The sequence below is a fragment of the Aptenodytes patagonicus genome, chromosome W (genome assembly GCF_965638725.1).
Source record: "Aptenodytes patagonicus chromosome W, bAptPat1.pri.cur, whole genome shotgun sequence".
Classification (NCBI taxonomy): Eukaryota; Metazoa; Chordata; class Aves; order Sphenisciformes; family Spheniscidae; genus Aptenodytes; species Aptenodytes patagonicus.
This window is the reverse complement of record NC_134981.1, coordinates 30,010,171-30,022,573: the sequence shown is the minus strand read 5'-3', so window position 1 is coordinate 30,022,573 and position 12,403 is coordinate 30,010,171. Positions and strand designations below refer to the sequence as shown.

Below are 12,403 nucleotides of genomic sequence, written 5' to 3'. Positions count from 1 at the left end.
GGGGGGGAAGTGGGGTGGTGGGGGTTTTTTTGTTGTTTTTGTTTTTTTAACTATGTGCCAGATGCATTTGAGTTTTTAGGATCGTTTGTACTGTTGCACTTCTGCCAGGTTAATAGTTTTTCAGTTATTGGTTTATTCTGTTCAGGTTGACAAACTTGTAATAGAACTGGAACAGAGCCATAACCTTAGCAGTACTATTGTATATATTGACATGGATGCCTTCTATGCAGCTGTGGAAATGAGAGACAATTCAGAGCTGAAGGAAAAGCCTATAACAGTGGGATCAATTAGTATGTTGGTAAGGCCGAATGTCAAGCTAATACAGAAATCAATTACATGAATCTAAAGCATAATAAAACATACAATGATAGCATAATATAATGACACTGTTATATAAATAAATTTTATGAGTGTGTGGAAAAAATGACAAAAATAATAGAGGAAACACTTGTTCTTAGACTAGACCGTGTAAGCTGGATTTTATTTTTCAGTTAAAAGTGTACTGATGAAAGTTTAAAGGATGTAAACAGATTGAAGGGGTGGGGGGGCAGGGAAAGCATATTAACTCTCAGCCTTGTCAGTCTTTTCTATGTGGAGATATGTGATTAGAACTTGATTATTTAACTCTAAACTTCATTGAGTAAAACTTGATTACTGAACTCTAAACTTATTTCTTCTCTCTTAAGTCCACCTCAAATTACCACGCTAGGAGATTTGGTGTACGTTCAGCCATGCCTGGATTTATTGCTAAAAAGCTATGCTCACATCTAACTATAGTACCATTAAACTTCGAAAAATATGGCAAAGTGAGTAAAGAGGTAAGTCTGAAAAAAGTGCTCTCTAACCAAAAGTCTGTACTTTGTTTTAGACTTTATCAATACATCAGTTCTAGGTAACATGAAAAGTGGTAGTTTAAATGTTAAACTCTTCAGTGATGTGGCTTTGAACATAAGTTAAACAAAACATTTGTGCTTTTGGGCAAGGAGATGAAAAACCATTGCATTCACTCATGTTGCAGTTTTAATGAAGTCAGTAGTGATGCTGATTGATAGAGATTTTCAAAACTGTGTAATGAGCTAGTGGTACCACTTGAGCCTTATTATTATTAAAACTTCAAAACCATGGAGCATAATCTAATTATTAGGAAGCTGCAGGTACATAGGAAATGTGGAGATAATAATTGCATACAATGTATATTCATAATTTTGAATGCTAATTACTGGAGAGAGAGAGAGAAGCAAAGAGCATTAGTGAGTTCTAAATGCAGATTCATTTGTTTTAAAAGAAGAGACTTGAAATAAAGGGCAAACAGGGAGAAAAAAATAATTACATCTTGCTTTAATGGAAGTAATTTTATTTAGTGCTAGGAGAAATACTTAGGATACACAAAATCATGTTTAAAAAAAAAAATCTTTTGTAGATCTTAAATCAAACTCGTGCATGGCACAAGTCTCCTGACTTCAATAAAATTGTGCCAAGATTTATTTATTTATTTTTATGAAGCCTCAATCTCTCCACATAAATAAAAGGAAGCTAATTACTAATTTTGATCTTATTTGATTTTTCTCACTTCTGTCATAAAAAAGCATATATAAATATGAGTGTTTCAGAATGGGTTTGAACTTGTTAAGGATCTTGGATTTCATGATATGTATTTCATTTGTTGTTTGGGGGTAAAGTATTAAAGGTTCAAGTTGACTTGGGTTTTTTTATTTATGTTTTTCCCTTGGGATTTGGATTTAAAATATTTAAATTGATTTCATTTTGTCATTAAAAGTTGAGCAGTGAATCCTATCTTTATTCATTTTCAGAAAGATGAAGTGCACGTGACCAAATGTTGTGATACCTAAGAATTTGAACAGAACTGATAGAGAAAACATGACACGGTCAAATTTTCCTCCTTGTTTAAAAAAAAAAAAAAGAGGGGGGGGAGAGGAGAAAAGGTAGAGATTTTATTTTGACCATTTAATTTATTATGTTGCCTTTTGGGAAGATACACTTATCACTAAAGATTTTCTAATAAGTTTTGCCTGTGGCATTAACCAGTGCTCTAAACTATTGGCTATAACTTTAGTTTGAATGTAATTTAAAACTTAAAGGTTTCTTTTTTTAACCTTTGAATATCTGATGTCTGAGACACAGTGCGCAGAAAGGTACATCAGCTCGTGTGCTCATTCTGAGGTTCTGCTGAGTTCCCGGGTCCCCAGAGTTTTGTTCAGGTGGTTACTGCAGTGTCTATGAACCTAGTGGCTGTGGAGTCCTTATACACTGATCTTGGTGACCTCTGCAGTAAAATACACTGCTCAAAACCTCTGTTTAGTTCTCACTTATTATTGAGATCTTGCTACTTGTGAGAAGCAGTACTATAATTTTCCAATATCAATAAATAATTTGTTCTATAAATATCTTTAATATTGATTGGTCATCTTGAAGTGTCAGTACATTTGTTAACCTCATAATTGTGTGTCAAGATCTGCTCTTACAGCAACAAGGCTTTAAACTTTCACTATATGTTTGTCAAGGTTAGAGAAATACTGGCTGAATATAATCCAAATTTTATGCCTATGGGCCTAGATGAAGCCTACCTGAACATAACAGAGAACTTGGAAGAAAGACTGAACTGCTCTGAAGATAAGAGAAGATTCTTTTTTAACACAGAAAGCACTACAGAAAAAGTTAAGCAAATTACTCTCTCTTCATGCATATAACATGCTTCAGATAAGCTGCACCCATTGAAAGTGTAGATACTTAAGTCCTTGCATAATTTGTCCTCCCATATACTCTCTACCTCTGATTTGTTAGTTTATGGGTTAACTTTCTCTACTACTCAACTGTGCATAAAAGGAATGCTGCTGATGATTTGGACTTGGAGGATTTTTTCTTTTTAACTTGAATAAAATGTGTGAAAAGTGGTACTAGGTTTATTAAACCCAATTGCGTGCTTTAGATATGTATTTTTGCCTTTAGAATTCCACATGATAATTTTGCAAATAAGTAGTAATAATCTTATGACTTAAATTTATTTATTCTACACCTCCTTATTGTTCTAAAGGTTATTTGTATTTTGCAAAGATGTTTCCTAGAATACTATAATGAGTCTCGTACATGAGAAACATGAGAAATTGTCTGCAAAGACATTGTGCATAAGCTCTATTTACATGATTATTTTACAAGACTAAAACTGTATAAAGAAATGAGCACTGCAGGAGTTACAGTAATGCTTAAGATATGACTGGATTTCACTTGGCTCTAGAAGATGGAGTTGGAACCACATCCACAACTGTATACCCAATCGGGAATAATAAAAAAGGAGTCGTCATGCAAATGGTTGATTGATGCACAAACCGGAACATTTATATTATCAGTATTCAAAAATGATCCAAATAGCCATTAAGAGGATAATCAAGGATACGCTATACTGAAAAGCATTAGTAGAATAGAAAGAAACAAATTGGCATTGTCTCTACAAAACAGATATCACTGATGTGTAGTCATGTGCCTCTTCATACTTCTCTGATATCTGTGTTCTTTTGAAACAAGCAAGCACTCAGAATGTGAAACTTAATTAAATTTCGTAGAGTCAGACAAAGGGCTGCTGACATTACTTGTTCTACAATGACTGCAGTTGAAAACAAGAAGCTAATCAGGCTGACGGTTCTAGAACCAAATATTCCAGAACCCTAATTTCTTTGGAAAATATTGAAAAAACTTCTGCAAAGGATTTTTATTTCCACAAAAAAGAGAGCATCTGGCCTTCACTCTGATATGAAACAAAAATATTTCCTGCACTTCGGCCACGACAAGCCCATGTAGCACTACAGGCTTGGGGAAGAGTGGCTGGAAAGCTGCCTGGCGGAAAAGGACCTGGGGGTGTTGGTTGACAGCTGGCTGAACATGAGCCGGCAGTGTGCCCAGGCGGCCAAGAAGGCCAATAGCATCCTGGCCTGTATCAGAAATAGTGTGGCCAGCAGGACTAGGGAAGTGATCATGCCCCTGTACTCGGCACTGGTGAGGCCGCCCCTCGAATACTGTGTTCAGTTTTGGGCCCCTCACTACAAGAAAGACATTGAGGTGCTGGAGCATGTCCAGAGAAGGGCAACGAAGCTGGTGAAGGGTCTGGAGAACAAGTCTTATGAGGAGCGGCTGAGGGAACTGGGGTTGTTTAGCCTGGAGAAAAGGAGGGTGAGGGGAGACCTCATCGCTCTCTACAACTACCTGAAAGGAGGTTGTAGCGAGGTGGGTGTCGGTCTCTTCTCCCAAGTAACTAGCGATAGGACGAGAGGAAATGGCCTCAAGTTGTGCCAGGGGAGGTTTAGATTGGACGTGAGGAAAAATTTCTTTACTGAAAGAGTGGTTAAACATTGGAACAGGCTGCCCAGGGAAGTGGTTGAGTCCCCATCCCTGGAGGTATTTAAAAGACGTGTAGATGCGGCGCTTAGGGACATGGTTTAGTGGGCATGGTGGTGTTGGGTTGATGGTTGGACTCGATGATCTTAGAGGTCTCTTCCAACCTTAATGATTCTATGATAATGCCAAAATGTTGATGTTTTTCTGCTGTTACAGCAACAGGCCATTAAACCTTGATGTTTTTCTGGAAGTTAAGACCAGTCTCCTAGCCAATTCTTCTGATCTCAGCCAAGCTCAAATCATATTAAGAACAAAGCAGTTGTTTTGACTCAATAATTACATGCTTTTTTTTCCAAACAGAAAAAATAAAATTGCTAATGAAGTCTCTTCAGCCACTGCAGAAGGAAATCAATACAGTATATGTTGTATATGGATGGATTAATTGTGTTTCTATCTGTCGTGGTTTAACCTCAGTCAGCAACTGAGTACCACACAGCCGCTCGCTCACTCCTCCCCCCGCCCACCCCCCCGGTGGGATGGGGGAGAGAATTGGAAGAGCACAAGTGAGAAAAACTCGTGGGTTGAGATAAGAACAGTTCAATAACTGAAATAAAATAATAATAGCAATAATAATAATGTAATAATAATAATAATACACAAAGCAAGTGATGCACAGTACAATTGCTCACCACCCGCCGACCGATGCCCAGCCAGTCCCCGAGCAGCGGCCCCCCCCGGCCAGCTTTCCCCAGTTTATGTACTGAGCATGACGTCACATGGTATGGAATGTTTCTTTGGCCAGTTTGGCTGTGCCCCCTCCCAGCTTCTTGTGCACCTCCAGCCTTCTCAGTCGGTAGAGCATGGGAAACTAAGAAGTCCTTGGCTAGTGTAAGCATTACCTAGCAACAACTAAAACATGGGTGCGTTATCAACTTTGTTCTCATCCTAAATCCAAAACACAGCATTGTACCAGCTACTAGGAAGGAAATTAATTCTATCCCTGCCGAGACCAGGACACTATCTAATATAGATAAAGGTGATGTAAATATGTCTGCCAAATTCAATGGAGATGGATACTCTTCTTCATGGGTACTGTTTGAAGACAACACACCTCTAATGGATGACTACCCTGAACAAAGATCAATCAGTGGAAAATTTGGTTGCCTTTGGAACTTCTGCAGAGGAAGTTGTGAAGGAAATTTGCTTGATGTACAGAAAACTTGACTGACTGCTAGTGCAGGTATTCAGACACATATGAATGATAATGCTTTGTATTTCCACAATGTCTTCTACACTAATCTTAGAGGGCATTACAAGTATAAGAAATTAATATTGCCACAGCATTCTTGTGCTGCAAAGTAATGTACTCTCTTTGCAGGTCTGTAAAGACTGTGACTTTCAAATCTTTCAAGAAATGTTATGGCTATCAAAGCCACTCCGGGTTTTGTTTGGTTTTTGGTTTTTTTTTTTTTTTTTTTTTTTTTTAATTGTAAAAACAGTTATATCATTCTTTTTGCTTCTTTCTTCTTGAAATAAAGTAGTGTGGAAGAATGACCAGTGAGCTCAGGAGCTAATCTTAGCACTGGTGGCACTTGTTTTAGTGCTTCATGTAAATTGTTTTCTTAAGCCTTTGGTCATAGAGAAATCTCTCACTGGTTGCTAAATTGCTGTTAGCTTGAATAGCAGATCCATATTGTCAAGTATTTCTAACAGTTCCCCACACTGTTCCTTGCTTAAGACAATATTAAGATTCATTAAAAAGTTAGTTCTCAGAGAAGTAAATATGTGTTGACGTTAATAAATGATCTAGTAGCTTTTTAATATTTACTGTTCAAGTTTTATGTCTTTTAACTTCAGGCAATCTACCTGTAAGTCTCCACTGTTGATGTACATTTGTAAGGGGAATGACATTGATTGATGCCCAATTGTTTTGTTTAATACTTCGTTGAATAGTCAAGGTCATTAATAACCTGTGTTGCTAGTAAGGCCTTTGTTAGTAAAACCACAAAGAGTGGGTGGTGGCAGCCAGAACTTGAAATAACCGGGTCAGCAGGAACTGAGCAGTGATAAGTAAAACATGAAGCTAAAGGTGAAAGAGAAGTAATTCCGGCAGGGGGAGATCACGACCACCAACTCACGACCCACCGACTCAAGAAACCCTCTGTCATGCACCGTATAGTACCAAAAGAAGCGGGGGGAAACAACCACTACTCAGACTCCACAGTCAGGCGGGTACTATATGGTGACAGTTTATTATGAGAGCCAGAATCCTTAGCAAGCATACAGGTTCACGAAATAGTAACACATAACACGACACAACTACATACACAGGGAGGGTAATACGACCTGTCGATAAGGATCAAGCCAGTGGTCACAGATGGTTCGGGGATCTCGGTCCAGCTGAGAGGGAGCTCCGAAGAGCCTCCTCCAGTCCGCGTCCTTTATGCTTTTGTTGCTGCATGGTCTCAGTAGATAAGCCCTTGGTTGGGTCTTATCTTTCACTCAAATGCGTCGTCTTCTCCCCTTCCCTCTTATTTTAATAATGAGGAGCCGTAACTGCTATATCACTAAACTAAGTGCTCAGTATCACAAGTTGGTTTTACTTTTAACTTTATGTGGGCGAGGTTCTCCTGTTACTTCCCTGCCTGTCCTGGTTTCGGCAGGGATAGAGTTAATTTCCTTCCTAGTAGCTGGTACAATGCTGTGTTTTGGATTTAGGATGAGAACAAAGTTGATAACACAGCGATGTTTTAGTTGTTGCTAGGTAATGCTTACACTAGCCAAGGACTTTTTAGTTTTCCATGCTCTACTGACTGAGAAGGCTGGAGGTGCACAAGAAGCTGGGAGGGGGCACAGCCAAACTGGCCAAAGGGATATTCCATACCATGTGACGTCATGCTCAGTACATAAACTGGGGAAAGCTGGCCGGGGGGGGCCGCTGCTCGGGGACTGGCTGGGCATCGGTCGGCGGGTGGTGAGCAATTGTACTGTGCATCACTTGCTTTGTGTATTATTATTGTTATTATCATATTATTATTATCATTTTATTTCAATTATTAAACTGTTTTTATCAAAGCCCGCGAGTTTTTCTCACTTGTGCTCTTCCAATTCTCTCCCCCATCCCACCGGGTGGGGGGAGTGAGCGAGCGGCTGCGTGGTGCCTAGTTGCCGACTGAGGTTAAACCACAACAGTCCTTTTTGGCGCCCAACGTGGGGCTCGAAGGGTTGAGATAATAACAGCTTAACCGGAGTGTATTAAGGAACTTATATCTGTTAATAGTTGTGGGTCACAATGTTGGTTTCTCTGTTCTCGACATTGATTTGTGTAATCTGCATCGTGCTCTTTTTCCTGCTGTACATGTTAAGGATTGGTGTTGGTTTTTGCAGTTTGCTGTGGTCTGCAGTGAATAGTGATGTCTCGCTTGGGAGGTTTGTTTTTAGAACATTGACCTTGACGTTAGCGTGGTATGTAGGTTTCGCAATGAAGCCATTACTGTACCACGGATACCATTTCATGGAGACAACTAGCAACTACAGTGACTTTTCAGAGAGTTTTTTTACGGAGGAAATAGAAGAAGGTAGTGACACTGCCATTCTCTATGATGTTTCCTCCTTCATTACAGTAACTTTTCAGTATTTTGAACATCCTTGGGTAGTTAAGATACTTCTATTGGTACTTCTTGGGAATATTGTTTCGGTTTTGTCTAAAGTTGGTAAGCAATTTAAGAATATCATCCAGAGATCTGCCCCAAGGCTGAATAATTATGAATGGCAGGGTGTGTGGGACAAGATGGGCAAGTACCTAGGCCAATGGGCACCCCCAGTGTTTTGGAACTTCACCCCTGAGCAAGTGCAAAATCCTGAAAAGTTAGTAGAATATTTGGACAAAGTATGCTGTCACCCTGGCAACTCCAGAGAGATGCAGATCATTGCAACGTGCTGGGGCCTGGCCCATGCCTACCAAGCCCTGTTCAACACTCTTCAATACTCTCAAAGGGAAGAGAGGTAGAAGGTCTCTGGCTCTGACGGTAAAATGACACGCACTGCGGTCACTCAGACCCGGGCAACATGCCCTGTGGCTGAACCAAAGAACCAGCCTGTGCCGGTATCAGTCGCCCCTGTACACAAGAAGAAATCTTGGAAGCGGAAGTCGGCTCGTTTAGTAAGGGAGGAAGAAGCTTCTTCTAAAAGGGAGCCGGAGGAAGAACTGTACGAGACAGATGACCCTGGAGAAGGGCCATCACGAGAATGGGAGGAGGAGAGCCGGCCGCTGATCGGGGAGGAAGAAGAGGAAGAACTCATAAACGAGGCAGTGACCACCCGATCTCTATCCCTGAGTGAGCTGCGAGATATACGAAAAGATTTCAGCCGTCGTCCAGGTGAGCATATTGTCACCTGGCTGCTCCGATGCTGGGATAATGGGGCCAGTAGCCTGGAATTAGAGGGTAGGGAAGCCAAGCAGCTGGGATCCCTTTCTAGGGAAGGGGGCATTGACAAAGCGATTGGAAAAGGGACACGAGTCCTCAGCCTTTGGAGGCGACTCTTGTCAAGTATGAAGGAGAGGTATCCCTTTAAGGAAGATGTCATATGTCGCCCAAGCAAGTGGGCCACCATGGAGAAAGGTATCCAGTGAGAAAATTAGCTGTGCTGGAGGTGATTTATGATGACCTGAACAATGAACAACTATCCAAAGATCCAGACGAAGTCAAGTGCACACGACCCATGTGGCGGAAGTTTATAAGGAGCTCACCATCATCATACGCCAATTCATTGGCAGTGATGACCTGGAAAGATGGAGAGGAACAAACAGTGGATGAATTGGATAGTCAACTCAGGCAATATGAGGGAAGTTTCTCTTCCTCCCTCGTCTCGGCTGTGGAGAAACTGTCCCGGGAGATCCAGCAACTCAGAGAGGATAGGTCCTACTCCTCACCTGTACGGACCAGTATCTCGGCTATTAGGAGTCAGCGTTCTTTTGCTCAAGAGAGAGAATATAAAGGGTACGCACCACGGGGCACCCTCTGGTTTTACCTGCGTGACCACGGAGAGGACATGAGGAAGTGGGATGGGAAACCTACCGCAGCCCTAGGGGCACGGGTACGTGAATTGCAAGGGAAAACAATCACAGAAAGAGGTTCTTCCAGGAAAATTGCTGCTCCAGTTTCCAGCGGGCAGTTCCCCAGACAGAGTAGAAGGGCTGATCTTACTCCTGATCTTAAGGAAGAAACTTCTGACTCATATGTACAAGAAATGAGAAATGAGTACTGTGATGAGGATTAGAGGGGCCCTGCCTCCAGCCAGGGGGAGGAAAGGGACAACCGGGTTTACTGGACTGTGTGGATTCGGTGGCCTGGCACATCAGACCCACAGAAGTATAAGGCTCTAGTAGACACCGGTGCACAGTGTACCCTAATGCCATCAAGCTATATAGGGGCAGAGCCCATCTGTATTTCTGGGGTGACGGGGGGATCCCAACAGCTAACTGTATTGGAGGCTGAAGTGAGTCTAACTGGGAATGGGTGGCAGAAGCACCCCATTGTGACTGGCCCAGAGGCTCCGTGCATCCTTGGCATAGACTACCTCAGGAGAGGGTATTTCAAGGACCCAAAAGGGTACCGGTGGGCTTTTGGTATAGCTGCCTTGGAGATGGAGGAAATTAAACAGCTGTCCACCTTGCCTGGTCTCTCGGAGGACCCCTCTGTTGTGGGGTTGCTGAAGGTCGAAGACCAACAGGTGCCAATCGCTACCACCACGGTGCACCGGCGGCAATATCGCACCAACCGAGACTCCCTGATTCCCATTCATGAGCTGATTCGTCGACTGGAGAGCCAAGGAGTGATCAGCAAGACTCGCTCACCCTTTAACAGTCCCATATGGCCAGTGCGGAAGTCTAATGGAGAGTGGAGACTGACAGTAGACTATCGTGGCCTAAATGAAGTCACGCCACCGCTGAGTGCTGCCATGCCAGACATACTAGAACTTCAATACGAACTGGAGTCAAAGGCAGCCAAGTGGTATGCCACAATTGATATTGCTAATGCATTTTTTTTCAATCCCTTTGGCAGCAGAGTGCAGGCCACAGTTTGCTTTCACTTGGAGGGGCGTCCAGTACACCTGGAACCGACTGCCCCAGGGGCGGAAACACAGTCCCACCATTTGCCATGGACTGATCCAGACTGCGCTGGAACAGGGCGAGGCTCCAGAACACCTGCAATGCATTGATGACATCATCGTGTGGGGCAACACAGCAGGAGAAGTTTTTGAGAAAGGGAAGGAAATAGTCCAAATCCTGCTGAAGGCTGGTTTTGCCATAAAACAAAGTAAGGTCAAGGGACCTGCACAGGAGATCCAGTTTTTAGGAATAAAAGGGCAAGATGGACGTCGTCAGATCCCAATGGATGTGATCAACAAAATAACAGCCATGTCTCCACCAACTAGCAAAAAGGAAACACAAGCTTTCTTAGGCGTCGTGGGTTTTTGGAGAATGCACATTCCAAATTACAGTCTGATTGTAAACTCTCTCTACCAAGTGACCCGGAAGAAGAACGATTTCAAATGGGGCCCTGAGCAACAACAAGCTTTTGAAGAAATTAAAGAGGAGATAGTTCACGCAGTAGCCCTGGGGCCAGTCCGGGCAGGACAAGATGTAAAAAATGTGCTCTACACCGCAGCCAGGGAGAATGGCCCTACCTGGAGCCTCTGGCAGAAAGCACCTGGGGAGACTCGAGGTCGACCCCTAGGGTTTTGGAGTCGGGGATACAGAGGATCCGAGGCCCACTATACTCCAACTGAAGAAGAGATATTGGCAGCATATGAAGGGGTTCGAGCTGCTTCAGAAGTGATCGGCACTGAAGCACAGCTCCTCCTGGCACCCCGACTGCCGGTGCTGGGCTGGATGTTCAGAGGGAGGGTCCCCTGTACACATCATGCAACTGATGCTGCGTGGAGGAAGTGGGTCGCCCTGATCACACAACGGGCTCAAATAGGAAACCCCAGTCGCCCAGGAATCCTGGAAGTGATCATGGATTGGCCAGAGGGCAAAGATTTTGGAATATCGCCAGAGGAGGAGGTGACGCGTGCTGAGGAGGCCCCAATGTATAATGAACTACCAGAAAATGAGAAGCAATATGCCCTGTTCACTGATGGGTCCTGTCGTCTTGTGGGAAAGCATCGGAGGTGGAAAGCTGCTGTATGGAGTCCTATGCGACAAGTTGTAGAAACTGCTGAAGGAGAAGGTGAATCGAGCCAATTTGCAGAAGTAAAGGCCATCCAGCTGGCTTTAGACATTGCTGACCGAGAGAAGTGGCCAGTGCTCTATCTCTATACTGACTCATGGATGGTGGCAAATGCCCTGTGGGGGTGGTTGCAGCAATGGAAGCAGAGCAACTGGCAGCGCAGAGGCAAACCCATCTGGGCTGCCGCATTGTGGCAAGATATTGCTGCCCGGGTGGAGAACCTGGTTGTAAAAGTCCATCACGTAGATGCTCACGTACCCAAGAGTCGGGCCACTGAAGGACATCAAAACAACCAGCAGGTGGACCAGGCTGCTAAGATTGAAGTGGCTCAGGTGGATCTGGACTGGCAACATAAGGGTGAGTTATTTATAGCTCGGTGGGCCCATGACACCTCAGGTCACCAAGGAAGAGATGCAACATACAGATGGGCTCGTGATCGAGGGGTGGACTTGACCATGGACACTATAGCCCAGGTTATCCATGAATGTGAAACATGCGCTGCAATCAAGCAAGCCAAGCGGTTAAAGCCCCTCTGGTATGGAGGACGATGGCTGAAATATAAATATGGGGAGGCCTGGCAGATCGATTATATCACACTCCCACAAACCCGCCAAGGCAAGCGCCACGTGCTTACAATGGTGGAGGCAACCACCGGATATCTGGAAACATATCCCGTGCCCCATGCCACCACCCGGAACACTATCCTGGGCCTTGAAAAGCAAGTCCTATGGCGACATGGCACCCCAGAAAGAATTGAGTCAGACAACGGGACTCATTTCCGAAACAACCTCATAGACACCTGGGCCAAAGAGCACGGCATT

General features: G+C 43.4%; 1 protein-coding gene across 1 annotated transcript in view; it reads left to right on the top strand.

Moving 5' to 3' along the window:
* The window catches only part of LOC143172222 (DNA polymerase kappa-like), a 31,583-nt gene that overhangs the window by 16,011 nt on the left and 3,169 nt on the right, over window positions 1–12,403 (top strand). Inside the window, 4 exon segments of the mRNA XM_076361457.1 lie at window positions 146–298; window positions 687–818; window positions 2,523–2,653; window positions 7,288–7,310. Coding sequence (XP_076217572.1) covers window positions 146–298; window positions 687–818; window positions 2,523–2,653; window positions 7,288–7,310 — 439 coding nt within the window.